Genomic DNA, 14,864 nt, shown 5'->3' with positions numbered 1-14,864 from the left:
AAAAAGGGGAGAATTTGTAAAGAAAGAGGAAGAGCTGAACCTGAAAGAAGGCTCAGGGTCCTCTTTGGATTCTAAGTGATCTCTTGGGTCAAGGATGGCTGGCTGCCCCTATGCTTTGCCTCACAATGTTGAGTTTATCCTGAAGGAGAACAAAGCATACCTAGGAAACATTTTAGTGCAAAGAGATAAGAGATGTTCACATACACCTCCCTGACATCCCTCTTTTCAGTGTTTATGCTCATGTTTCTCCTTCCAAAATTGCTACTACTTTTTTCTGCTAGTAAAATTCAGTTCTTTGCAAAGCCTGGATTCTTTATCCCTTATAAATATAAATATAAATAATATATAAATCAAGATAAATATAAATATAAATCATATTTATAAATATATAAATATATTTATAAATATATTTATATTTATAAATATAAATAAATATAAATATAAAAAAATATAAATATATTTATAAATATAAATATAAATATAAATATATATTTAAATATAAATATAAATATAAATATAAATATAAAGATAAATATAAATCAAGCCAATTTCACATAAGTCAAGCTGGTTAATACTGTCCTGGCAGACACTGACAACAAAGTTAGAAGCTGACAGAGCACAAGAGCTAAAATATGACTAAAGATGCTATCTAGCTCTACTAATTTATTCTTATTCCCAGATGTGGAGTAACACCCTCTCAGGGACAACAGTCCTCTTGTACGATATTCAATGTGGGTAATTTCTGAATAAACTGAACACCAAATTTGTTTACCAGAAACACTGGGGGAAAAGAAACAGTTCCCATATCAACTAGAAAAAATAAGCAATAAATAAAATAAAATAATGCAGGCTGTACATACATCTTAAAAAGGCCATAGGTGGCTATTAATCTCTGTATTTAATTTGAGTCCCAATGTCAGACATCAGTTTCTAGACAACAGAGATTCCATACATCTTCAAATACCATTGACAGGCTCAAATCCAAAAGACATTAGGAAGTCACATCAGCTTAAAACAATAAATGAAATCCTGATGGACTAAGATGTTAGCAACTAGTTGCCTTACCTGTCCCTCACCCAATTTCTTCATCACAGTGAGACACAGAATGAGGAGGCTGTTAATTCCCATTGGGATTCTCTGGGTTCTCAATGGAAGAAAGCATGATTTTAAAAGAGAAGAAATAAAAGTAAAAGAAGGAGGGAAGGGAGGGAGGGGAGGAGGGAGGAAGGAAGGAAGGGAGGAAGGAAGGAAGGGAGGAAAAAGCCACCCATTCAGAACAGGTGGTCATTTTCTTTTAATGTTTGTCTCAACTAGGCTATGTCCAAAGGCATTTAGCTGCATCATAGTATAATTAGTTTCAATAGATAATGCATTACCTGTACAGTATAAGGAATATAAGTCAATAATACTGTAATAACTATGTATGGGGTATTAGACTTACTGGGGGATCACTTCATAATTTATATAAGTGTCTACCCACTACACCATACACCTGAAACTAATATAATATTGAATGTCAAATGCAACTGAAAAATTTAAAAATAAAAGTTAATTTTTAAAAATGCATTAACCTTAATTGCCAGCTTAATAATAACTTAATAATTATCAAATAAGAATCAGCATTCTTTTTAGAAAAAGTTTTTGGGAAAATACTTGGGAAAGGCCCTAGCACTAGGTAATGTGATCCTGAGTAGTGGCAGGAACTCAGACGACAAAGAGCAAGAAAACTGTGCTGTGTGCAGTAGGAAAAGTCATTTGAAGTGGAGTGTACCTGAAAAGAAGGCAGAGAGAAGAATGGAAGCAGGAGGGCCAGGAAATGGTGCCAGGTGTGAGGCTGGGTAAAACTAACAGAACGACGCTCCCACACCCTCACCCTTATTCCCCACACACAGTCCTTCCACATTTGCAACACTGATGTGAAACAGAAACAGCGCATGTGGAATCCAAAGACTGGAGCCAGAACCAACTATATGAACTAAACATCCTCCAGGCCTGTGGAAGTCTTGGTAAGAGCTTTACCACAGGACATGGAAGGTGTATGGTGGTGGGAAGCGGGTCATGCTAATCCTACTTAGATAGCAGGAAGCTGGAGATCCCCAGCCAGCTGCAGAGTTACACCCAGGTGACCAGCCTCTTACTGTCATAAGGGGTTACCCTCATTGCCAATTGCTGCAGGTTATGACCAACTATCTTTGTATATTGTTGCCTTTAAAACAGATTCAAAATCTTCTCTAAGAGAACTTCTCACCTTCTTTCCTTTTGAACCATCATCCCATCTTGGGATCAGCCAAGTTATTGCCAATACAGTATACTACAAAAATCATTCTTGGTCTGGAAGAAAGGTAGTCTGTATCCTCCAGCTACACGTTAGGCTTGTCCTAAGCTAATAAATTTTCAGTTTGGCCCCTTCCCACATCCACTTTCATTGTGATCTTCCTGCTTTTGCAATAGCACCTTCTCCATTTTTCAGGATTGACCCATGCCCAGTATGGTGCCAGGCACATAGTGAAGATCTTTGATCAATTAAATTGAACTAAATAATAAAATCACATACCAATGCAAAAACCATATGAGGCAGGTAAGGAAAATGCTGTAGAAATATTTATTATTATTGTCATTACTTTGATCATTATAAGAAAAATAAACTACTTTGGGATCAGAGCAGCTTGTACAATATTTATTTATTTACCTGTTGACCATCTTTGCTCACTCGTATCCAAATTGACACTGCCAGGATGAAAATACCACATAGCTGTAGGAAAAGAAAACATATATATTAGAGTACAACTAAGATAAACTGCAACTCTAATTCCACATACCCCTAGCATTCTGGTTAAAATGATCTATCATTAGTTACACCATTACTACCTAAAAGACATAAATGAGGCATATTCAAGAGCAGGTAAGTGCTAAAATGGTCCATCGAAATTGCTAAATTCAGTAAGAATAGTCTGTTTCCCATTTGCAGTCCATTCATAGCTCTAGGATAAGAAATCATCTCCACTATGGGGGAGGGGAAAGATGATTTTCCATGTTTCAACTCTAACTCAGTGTTTTAGCTAGATTTTTAATATACAAGAGATAAGTCACAACTGTTTAAAGACAAAATAGCCTTATTAGGCCTCTCAGTTTGTCTTTGAGAAGCTGTCTTACACCAAAAGAAAGAGAATAACCAATTACCAAATATTCCTTCAAGATCCAAGAAGCAAGAAGTTGGGAAAGACAGGGAAAAGTAGAACATCTGACAAAATTTGCAGTTAAGCAACAAGAGTTCATAGCACTTTTTGTACCTAAAGAAACTCTTTTAAAATAAGCTTTTAGGTAGTAAGCTTGCCCAGAGAAGAGGAACAATGAGAACAGTGCTTAAAGTCTTAAATTCCTTTAATGACTTTACCAGATTATTTAATTTGGACCAAGGCCAACACATAAAATGTGAAACACATTTTACTTTCATGTAAGGAAAACCCATGTCTTTTAGGGTTTTTTTTTAAAGACATATATGTTGTGGCCTCAAAAAAGAAATCAAAGATCTACTATTAGACAGAGATGTTGAGAACAAGCTTGGTAACATACCCTACACAGCAGGCCTTGGAGGACTTTCTAGATTTTTCTGGCCTTATGGTACCAGAGTCCTCTAAAGCCCAGTGACCTCACAGCATCATTGCTTTTATGCACAGTTGAGCCAATATGTGTGGACTCCCTAAACAGCAGTTTCATTTTTAATGGCTTCTCATTAAGTTTGCCATGGAAGTTGAGTCAAGGGCTTTGTTGAGAAATAGGGAGTGCCATGAGGAGCTAAACAACCACAAAATCTGCATTCCCTAAAAGATTTCAAAAATCACCTAGGTTTAAACCCTTCATTTCAGATAAAGAAACTAGAACCCCTGACAGACAGCAATCATGTTGTGAAAATCCAGCACTACTTCTATTCCAGTCCTGCCTCTACCACCTGCTTCTACTCCTACAAAATAAGGAATGCAATGGAAAACCAAAGCTGTTTATCAAATCACCAAATAACCTGTATAATTTAATTATCTTATGGGCATACATATACACACACTATAAAATACAAACCATTGGAAAAACAGCTTTAGAGCCTGAAAGCCCTCCTGATTTCCTGTTCATTTTGACTAATTCTAATTTCATTTGCCGATAAAAATATTCATTTTAGCAGTTTTTTGTTAATAAAGAAGTGTGAAAGAATTTGTGTCAAATGATGATGAGACTCTGGGATTTTCAGTAATTTTATAGCAGCTGGATTTGATTTGTTATTTGATTTGTTCACTGATATTTTCTCCTTTTCTTCTTCCACAGGAAGATTTACATTGATTATCTTAATAGTTGCTCTGGCTTTTAGCTTTAACTAAAAATAGTATTAATTATCTAAATAAATATTATAATTACCATCCTTAAACTTACTGATGAAACTACTGAGGAAACTTTAAGAATTCTTACAAACTAAAAGTGTAGTATTGTTTAAACCCTTACTTTTTTGTTTGTTTCTATGTGACTTTTCAGTTGACTTCTTCAATGTATCTAGACATTGAATTATTCAGAAACCTTATGAAATAGACCGTATTTCCCCCTCGAATTATAACTTTCAGTCTTCTCAGCCACTGAAAGTTATCAGTAACATTAATATTTAAAAAAAGGATATCAAAACAATGAGATACCACTATACACCCATCAGAACAGCCAAAATCTGGATCACTGACAACCCCAAATGCTGAGAAGGTTGTGAAAGAACAAGAAATCTCATTCATGGCTACTGAGGTACCAAATGGTGCAGCCACCTCAGGAGATATTTGGCAGTTTCTCACAAACTATATATACTCTCATCACATGAACCAGCAACATATAGTGATCCTTGGAATTTACCCAAAGGAGTTGAAAACTTACATACACACAAAAACCTGCCCAGGGATATTTATAGCAGCTTCATTCATAATTGCTAAAACTTAGCAGGCACCAAGATGTCCTTCAGCAGATGAATGGATAAATAAACTGTGGTACATCCAGACAATGGAATATTATTCAAGGCTAAAAAGAAATGACTATCAAACCATGAAAGAATATGAAGGAAAATGAAATCCATATTACTAAGTGAAAGAAGCCAATCTGAAAATACTATACACTATATAATTCCAACTACACACATTCTGGAAAGGGCAAAACTGTGGAGTCAGTAAAAAGATCAGGGATTGTTGGAGGGGAAACAAAAAGAATGGGCAGAGCACAGGGGATTTTAGGATGGTGAAAATACTCTAAATAATAATATAATCATGGATACATGTCAAGGTCATTATACATTTGTCCAAACCCATGGAATGTACAACACCAAGAGTGAACCCCAATATAAACTATGGTATTTGAGTGATGATGATGAGTCAGCGTTGGTTCATCAACTGTAACAAACTTACCGCTCTTGCAAGTGATACTGATGATGGGGGGAAGCTGTGCATGTGTGGGGACCAGGATGTATGGGAAGTCTCTGGACCTTCCTCTCTATTTTGCTGTGGACCTAAAACTGCTCCAACAAATTAAAGGCTTTTTAAAGTAGAAAGTGTATTTCAGGAGTCAAGAATATTTTGAAGTCTGAAGTCAATCTTACAATTAGATAAATGTTCTCAGGGATTTTGAAGCTGACCAAACTAGCACCTCCATCCCTTATTCAAACTTCATCATCAAAACAAAAGAAACAGATGTTTAAAATATATCATTTTCATCTTACTGAAGAAATTCATATGTAAAAATCAGAGCCTTAATGACATGAAATCATTCATGAATTTGTAAATTTATTTATATTTATGGGCTTTAAAGTAATTTAAGATTTTCTGTCAAGAACAATCATTCTAGAGTCATGATTGATACTAATCTATTTTATTCCAGTTTGTATTTATGGGTTTGTTCCCTGATCTTTTTATACAGTTTTAAAAAATTGGGAGTATAAATTAAGAAAAAAATGTCAAGCTCTGTCCTTCTTTCTGCTGATAAGGTGGTAAAAAGAAATGGGCTGACCTATCGGGCCCCAGGTCAGCCCGCAGTGGGCACTGCAGAACTGACTAAGTCTACTCCCACCCCCACCCCACCCCCCAGTGAGTCATCGTGGTTGTCACTCAGCTCTCATGGGACATCTTTCTATTCATGGAATCAGGATGCTTATTGGTCTGCGCCAGCATGCTAAGAAATTTTGATATTTGTTTATGATCATGCTATGGACTAAATTATATCCCCTCTAAATTGGGATGTTGAAACCCTAACTCTAAATGTGACTGTATTTTGAGGTAGGGCTTTTAGGAGGTAATTAAAGTTAAATGAGATCGTAAGGGCAAGGTCCTAATCCCATATGATTGGTGACCTTATAACAACAGGAAGAGAAAGAGAGAGGGGGGATGAGAGAGAGAGAAAGAGAGAGAGAGAGAAAGAGAGAATCTTTTCCTTTGTACATATACAGGGCAGAGAAGCTATGTGATAACACAGCAAGAGGAAGCCATTTGCAAACCAGGAAGAGAGTTCTGACCAGAAACCAAATTAGTAGGCACCTTGACCTTGGACTTCCAGCCTCCAGAACTGTGAAAAATGTATCTCTGTTGTTTAACCTCCCAACTTTGTGCTATTTTGTTACAGCTGCCCAAGCAGACTAAGGCAGGGTAGGAGGAAAATGGGAAGCACCATCCCGGACACAAGTGACATAGAACAAGCTGCCTTGTCCTCTTTTGGGTAATGTGTCCTCCAGTCATTCCACCCCCTGCCCCTCAATTCTGTCTTCAGATTTGGGTGTTTATCAAAGTGTTTTTGAAAAGTGTCAAAAATGGAAGAAAGCACATAGTTCTATGCTAGGAGGAAAAATGTACTGTGAGCTATCATCACTGGTCCAAACAAAATAGACACTGTTTAGATAAACTCAGGGGAAAACTTCCCATGCTCCTCCTGGGAGTTTACAAACAAGTAAAGAAATACTGAAGTGGATCACTTGGGCAACTGCAAGATTTGTTTTTATGATAACCCAGAACACAAGTGATCATGAGTGAAGCACTAATGTTTTGGGACAGTACTACTGTTGTTAATTTTCAAGCATCCTCTTTTATTAAACATTTACTCAAAAGTCTAGTTTAATTGCATTGTGGTAAGATGACATAGCCTATGAAATCATTGCTTGTGAGAATTTTTCATATTATTATCTTCCTTCACCTCATACATCTCTTTTTGATTTTCCTCTGGAAGAGCTTCTCAATTTGGGATTCTGTATTACTGTCTCCATGTAATGTGATTTCTAGGATGGATTTTAATTCTATCACTGTGTGTCTGGTTTACTTGAAGTACTTCGTTGTTTTATCCATTTCCCTTTGCATCTCATCCTATGGTTTTCCAGTTAACTTTATCTTCCCTTGTGACCTCCAGCCACCCCTTCACGGGGGGTCATTTTCTGGCATTGGGCAGTGGAGGCAAATTTCCTGGTACTTTTTTTTCCGGCTGCTGCAGAGTTTCTCTCAGGGGTGTGAGCTTGTCCTCTAAGGCTTCAGGGTGACATTTCCTTTCATTGTTTCATTGGTGGTTTTTTTTAGAACTTATGCTGGGTTTTCCTTTATTCATTCTTTACTGAGACCTATTCTGATTTCATACTAATTTGCCTTGCTTTCTAACAACAGCGGTATGTCAATTCTCAGATCTGGTAGAGGGGAGGTTGCCATGCATTTTCTCTACAGAAATGGCCAAATGCAGCTCTGATTTACAGAGAGAGCCCCCCAGCCTTCACACAGTACCTGATTTTCTGATGCTCTGAACCAGTGATTTTCAACCTTCCGCATCTCGTGGCACATATAAACTAATTACTAAAGTTCTGTGGCACACCAAAAAAGAATTTTTTTCTGATATGACAAAAAATTGGTATAATTTTGATTCATTTACACCAAGAACTTATTGTTGTGTCGGCTGTTATCATTTTTTTATTTGACAGTCTAAGGGAAAACAGGTCAGTTCCCAGAACTAAACATTCGGGTATTGCATGTTTGAAAACGTCTTGTGGCACACCACCCTGCCTGCCCCGGCACACTGGTTGAAAATCGGTGCTCTAAACCAGTGCAGCAAATTAAACAATTCTTACCAGACTCTGCTATTATGGTTTCTCTGTGTTCCCCAAATGAATGACATTTATTGCATCAATGCATGGTAAGTACGCAGTGAAGTATCCCTATCGTCGTATTAATATGTATCTCCTAAACCAGAGCCAAGCACCCACTATAACTGCTGCAAATTTTAATTTCAAATATCTCCAAATGTAAGGGAAACAAATCAAGCACATTTTCGTCTGACACAGATAGGCCTGGGTAAGCATGCCTCAGGTTATCTTTCCTGCACTGGAGTATAAAATCACTGAAATTCACATAGCTTCGAAATACGTAAACAGAGATGAATGTTCAGCATTTGATTAGCATCCTAATATTTCTGAATGACAAAATGATGCACATTCACGAATGTTTTCATCACTTGGTGGTTTGTTTCAAAGTACGACCACCATCGAGTAATACCTGCAGACCTGTGTGTACATTTGCAGGGCCTGGAGCAAGAATACAAATCACAAACCACAGACCCTTGGTCTCTATATGGAGGAGTTATAACTCAAGGTGATAAACATATACATAATGTGTTCTATCTTCCTACCTTGACAAAGAACCTTCTTAATGGCCTGGAGACAAGGTTTGATTTAGAATTCTCATAGTCTACTACCAGAGGGGTGACATGGGGACAGCCAGCCCAGGCCCCCATCCCTCACTTCTGGCTCTGTCTTGAAGTCTGAGGGATGTAATGGAATGGGTATGGATACCTCAGCCTCCAGCCAGGTCTGTTTACAACCTGTTCTCCTTCCTGGCAGAGAGCTTCTTCTTGATCACACCTGGAGAAGGCCATATAGATACTGGAAACAGGCTTGGGGCAATTTGGATAGAGAAACTGTGGGCCCCACATACTCAAAGTGGAGGCCAGATTCAAAGTGAGCATATTCCTCTATCCCCATGGATTTCTTGCCCCATGAGGCCAAAGTAAGATCAGAGTAGTGCTAAAATTATACTTAAGTTTCTAAAGCCCACAATGTATAAAATACTATCACACCAGATTCCAATACTTTTAAATTAAAAGGTGGTATGATGGTTGGACTTGGGAAAAATAGCATTCATTGACTACGATTGTATGTCAGGCCTTGCTTACAGGCTTTCATAGGGGATCTCAGTGCGTCTGCACAATTAATCCAGCCCAGTAAAATTACCGTCCTCATTTCACAAATGCAGAGACTAGGGCATGGAAAAGTCAAGCAACATGTTCTGGGCCACAAAGCAATATGAAGAGAATTCAGGATTTGAATCTGCCTGCCTGTTTACAAAACATACTTTCTTTCCATTCCTTTAGTTTATGATAGAAGAATTTCTGCCTTACAACTCTTGACCTCTTATTTCCCCCTCTGTTTCAAAATCCAACATTGGAATTCTTCATTCCTATGCATGCTGGTTTTATACTTTTGTCTCATAAAAATGCTTACACAATGTGAACAGAAGTGTCTGTTTCTTAAACATTTATTTAGTGTTATTCTTAGTTCTTTACATGAGTCAAATCACTTAGTCTTCATGACAACCCCATGGGGTAGATACCAGTGCTATCCCCAGTTTTACAGATGAGGAACAGACACTATGGCAGAAACAGGTTAACTCATTTCCCCCAGGTCTCACATCTAGTGATGAAGGAGCTGAGGTTCAGCCCAAGCCTCAACCACTGGCTCCAAGGCCTTTTGTCATCGTTACACTTCCACACTGAGTGCATAGTGGCAGGCAGCTACTGTATTTACCAAGCTCACACATTGCTGCCCTAGTCAAATCTTTATCTTGAGGGATTTCATCAGCTGACAGAATGAAATATAATTGTACCTTATTTTTTAATGTAGCTCTATCTCCTAGTGATGTCTGCTCTGCATCAACTCTTTTAATTGCTCTCAGAACATCTAATCTAGAGACTCAGGCACCACATAAAATACAATGATGAACATCAAAATGCTGGTTTTGGACACCATCCAAATTCCAACTTCCTTCTGCCCTCTTCAAACTGCCTCATGCATTGGCTTCATTCACTCCCTGATATATTTGCCTTTGCACCTTGGTTCCTCCTTCTCACCTCACCTCACTTGCCATTAGCGCCGTTCCTTCACTCTGCTTTCCTACAAGGAGAGCTGGCCATGCCACAGCTCCGCCTTTGGCAGTTGTTCCATTGCACACACGGGCCGAAGGCCCCATGTTGCCCGCTTCTCCAGGCTCCTAAGACACCCCAAGCATCTACTGTACTCTTAAGCCTGACCTATCTGAGAGGAGCATAAGAAAATGTGGGCAGATCCTCTGTTCTGACACAAGACTGGGGGAAATAGGTTTTGTACCCATAATTTGCCTATTATCTGCAGCATCTCCAATTCACTCTAACTTGCATCAACCTCTAGCATGAATGATTAGAAGTGATATTCACTTTCATATGTTTTTCTTCCATTACTAATTCTAACAAATGGAAATCACTGAATATTTATGTGGCATATCTCAAGTTCTCTCACAAAAGAAACCAATATGTTTAACTTAAATGACCATATGCATATCTTACAGATATTTCAACATCTGTCTCTACTTTGCAAAGGCTTAGTTTTGCAAGTTACACCAGAAAGAATGCATTTGAAAACATACGCTCATGGATATCTACAATGAAACCACATCAGAGGGACCGTTAAAATTTTGCTTAAGTAAACATTAGAAATGTGACAAATTGCTAATTTCCTATGAAGGATTGTAAAATTCTGAGAACTCTGGGTTGTGGGTGGAGGGAAGGGTAGAGAGAGGAGCAGCTCCTTAACCCCAGAAGCTGAGCCAGCTGTCTAGATTTCAAATAAAAGGGTGTCACCTGTTGGCCAAGAAGTTATCATTGGTCTTTACAGCTGTTGCTCTTGCCCAAATACTCCACTTCACGAGGCTCATATGGAGACTGCAGATCCCACCACTATGCTAATGATAAGGACAAGGCCTTTAGCCCAGAGAAGTTAGACATATTTAACCTGAATCTCCAGCATGAGATTTTGTCTTCATTGTCAGAAAACCATAGAAATGATGGAAACCACAAAATAATCAGAGGTTCCCAAAAAAGCAGTAACAATGCCAAGGAATAGTATGACACAGATATATACAACTATCTTTGAACTCTAATTGTAAATAATCCTGAACCTACCCCTTTCTTCGACTTATAGTTGTGGTTCAAAGTTCAAATCTATTCCAAATTCCTGCTTACCCATTTAATAAAACACTGACCTGTGATATATTATTCACTTTTTATGTTGTATTTTAACAGTTTTATAATTTCATAATGAGGATTGCTGCTGGTTTGGGTACTTTGAGACACGTTATTAAAATAGGAGCTATGCATTTATTAGCATATTCATTTGCTGGGTTTTTTATGGGCCATATATACTCTGTATCATAAAAAGACAATGGTTACAGTTTTTTAGAAGAGTATCAGGGCTTTTTGGAGAAAGAGCTGAGTCCAGGTCTGGGGCAGGAAATAGGGAAGTGAGCCTGAAACATCTTGTCATATCAGATAGCGAAGAAGTTATCAAAGTTCTTAGGATCGTGTCAAAAGAACTCAGGAGCCAACCTGAAGATGCTTCCTCCCACTGGCCAAAGATGCAATAAATTGCACACCAATGAGAATGAGAACTCTGAGGACATTTAAATTTATTCTTTCATGGGTACTTAGAGAAATACTTGCCTATCACTATTGTATGTTAGTGATATTATTGTGATATTGCATGATGAGAAAGTTAACTCATCATTTTGAAATCTGTTAGGTAAAGAGTAAGAAACTTTTGTGCTGTCTTTTAAAATAAAAACTGAATACCACTGGGAACCAATCAGTAAATGATGCATTTCTCCTCATTGATAGTAGTATAGCCAAAAATAAAGGAAAAAATAATAGGAATGGAGTATCATTAATTTGAAACTCTCAAGGAACTAAGGACTTAGGTTCTTGAGCATCAGTGGTTACTAACATCATAAAAAGTGGTATGGTCAGATATTATGTGCCTCCTGATGAAAGAACACACAGTCTCACTTATAAAGCAGTTGTATCGGCCAAAAAGAATACCTGAATTTTTTCAAGCTGCCGGATGTGACTACTAAATTAGAGAAAATACAGAAGATGGGGGAACATGTTAAATTGTACCATAGGTATAAAAATGGCAAAATCCAGATTGTGAACATTCTGACAACACACACCAGTACACAAAAATTGCTGGAAAGAAAAAAGAGATAAAGATGGAGTGAGAGCCTAAAGATGAAAATTGACATAAAAGATACATTAATGTGTGGGTACAATGTCTGAGCCTTATTTGGATTCTGATTTACACAGGGTCATTTATGAGGCAACAGGAAATTTGAACCCTGGATGGGATATTTGATAAGAAATTCTTAATCAGTTTTTAATATGATAATGACAATGTGGTTACATTTTTGTAAAAGAATTGCTTATCTTTTAGAGATACCCACTAAAATACTTATAGATGAAATGATATATCCTAGATTTGCTTCAAAATCCAATGGCGTAGGGAAGGCAGCGGGGAGGAGGAACAGGGAAGGCCTGGCCATGGTTTCATGGTCAATCACTCTGTCCTACCCCGGGAACGTTCCAAGTTCTCCACAATAAATAGCTAAAAACAAAACCAACCAAAGTACACAGGTGTTTCTTTGTTTATATTCTACTCTCAACATTGAACCAATTTTAAATATTCAAGGGAAGAAATTTATCAGGACAAACTTTAAAAAACTGGCATACATTCATGGCCTTCATTTAATATTTGCCAAGGTGGCCCATTTTTCTAGAGAAAAGAGAAAGTACAAAGATCTTGTTATTTTGTTTTATCTATTTATCTGCTCATTTTCACCCACATGTCATCTGCACTCATTAGGGCTACTGAATGTTGAATGAAAAGTCATACTATATAATAAAGCCTGTGTTCTTGTAGTTATGTTTAATTATGTATATCATTATTTCAATAGAATGGAAATTCACCAACATTTAAATACCAGCTGCCTATTTACTAGAGGTAACCAGGTAAAAAACAAAACCACAACTCTCTCCTGCTTCTACTGCATAAGCCAGTTTTAAATCAGTATACGAAATGATTTTTTCTTTTGAACAATCTAAAACTGTACCACATATACTAAAAATAATGTCAGTTTTCCAACATCCCTGCCTGCCCTTTACCTTATTGCATTTCCATATCTTATTGTTCCAATTTTCCAATGTTAGATTCCATTTCTCAACTTATTTGCTATATCTTATGTTAACAGACTTTTGAGGAAAACATAAGAACTTGTTACAATACAAAACCTGTTGAGTAAAGGATGTGGTGATGACACATCAAAATCCTAACTTTAAATGGCTAATACAAATTTAGTGGCTTAGTTTAATCTTTTCATGATTAAAATGCTTTTATTGTTTCCCTCTCAAGTTCTTTATGACCCATTGTTTCTTCTTTGGGTGACTGAAAATAATCCTCTTCTCGGGTCTTTATCTTTTGATACCCCGCCATCCACCTGTTTCAAACCCAGATGTAAAGGTTCAGACTCAGGGGCTCGGGGCTCCATCCGGATGGAATCAGAGCAGAATTTTCCCATGGGGCCCTAAAACCAGGGAGGCCTGCACGATATACAACTAAGAATAATTGTCCTTTAATTAAGGGGTATTTTTTCCTCTGTGATTGTTTTGCAACAATATCAAAACATTTGTAAAATGTTTATCCTCACAGACCCTGAGGTGCACTTTTGCGAGTCACTGGCCCCTTTTCAATTACTGAAATAACCAAAGAAAGAACAAACAAATCCAAACAAGTAAATGGAAAATACATTTTCCTCCTCCTCCTATTTCTCTAGTGCAGAGTATGTTCTCATTTATGATATTTATATTCAGATCCCCTTTCTTGCATAAAATTGGTAATTAAAAGAAAAACACTTACCCAGAACAAGAAGTTGAAGATAAACATAGAATATTTTAAACAGCCACTCACACCTGCCATGTCGGAAAAGGATCAGGAATCCAGATGCTGTGAGTTTAACCGTTCGTTACAGGATTGTCCTGCAATATGCTCTGGAGTAATTTGCCTGCAGAGATTTCTGTGCCCACGGCTTCAGAGCAGAAATAGAAAGCAAAGGGAGGGGGGTAATCTAGTTATTAAAGTGGATAAAAAATTAACCCAAACATTTAAATATCTCAAGGGCTATCTCTAGACGAGAATGTTCTTTTGCCTGTCACGGCTTCTGGGGCACTGGGCCAGGATATTTATGATCCTTTCTAAAAAACTGCCTCCTCTCAAGTAAACAGATATCAGGTTAAGGGAGTGGCAGTGAACCTGGGAGAGAGTGGCACAGCGATAGTGGGTTGTTAGGTTTCCGAAACCACAACCTGACTTGCCTGGCCTCTACTTCAACTATAAGGAAGGAAATAAGATGGTTTTGTTCTGAGATAAAGGGACATTGTGTCTCAAATCAGTTTTGACTTGCATTTTCTCAAGAATGCAAAACTACTTTCAGGTGAAGTAAAATGCATTTAGAAATCTGCCAAATCTGAAGGCTTAGACAGAACAACCTTTTATCATTAACCCCAGAATAGTGGTAACAACCATTACATGTACCGGCCTTCCAGAGCCTCTGAATTTAGTTCAAAATAATTTCATGGAGCTGCCTTAAATGCTGAGCAGCTGCGGGAAGTGGGGGGAGAGAGGCTGCCCTGCCTACCACAGGGCCATTCAGCTTTTATCTTTATTTCTTTACAACGTAAGAGGGAAAAAAATTATC

The 14,864-nt window shown here is 37.7% G+C and overlaps 1 protein-coding gene across 1 annotated transcript in view; it reads right to left on the bottom strand.

The window, feature by feature from the left end:
- Positions 1-14,358, bottom strand: part of TSPAN8 (tetraspanin 8) — a 31,369-nt gene extending 17,011 nt beyond the window's left edge. Inside the window, exons 1-2 of the mRNA XM_045829534.1 lie at positions 14,027-14,358; positions 2,690-2,752 (exon numbers count right to left, since the gene is read on the bottom strand). Coding sequence (XP_045685490.1) covers positions 2,690-2,752; positions 14,027-14,086 — 123 coding nt within the window. The 5' untranslated portion in view covers positions 14,087-14,358. The remainder of the gene's footprint in view (positions 1-2,689; positions 2,753-14,026) is intronic.
- Positions 14,359-14,864: the final 506 nt, after the last annotated feature.

This window comes from Phyllostomus hastatus, unplaced genomic scaffold (genome assembly GCF_019186645.2).
Source record: "Phyllostomus hastatus isolate PE091 unplaced genomic scaffold, TTU_PhHast_1.1 phas_scaffold_93, whole genome shotgun sequence".
Taxonomy (NCBI): domain Eukaryota; kingdom Metazoa; phylum Chordata; class Mammalia; order Chiroptera; family Phyllostomidae; genus Phyllostomus; species Phyllostomus hastatus.
This window is presented reverse-complemented; position numbering and strand designations above follow the sequence as displayed.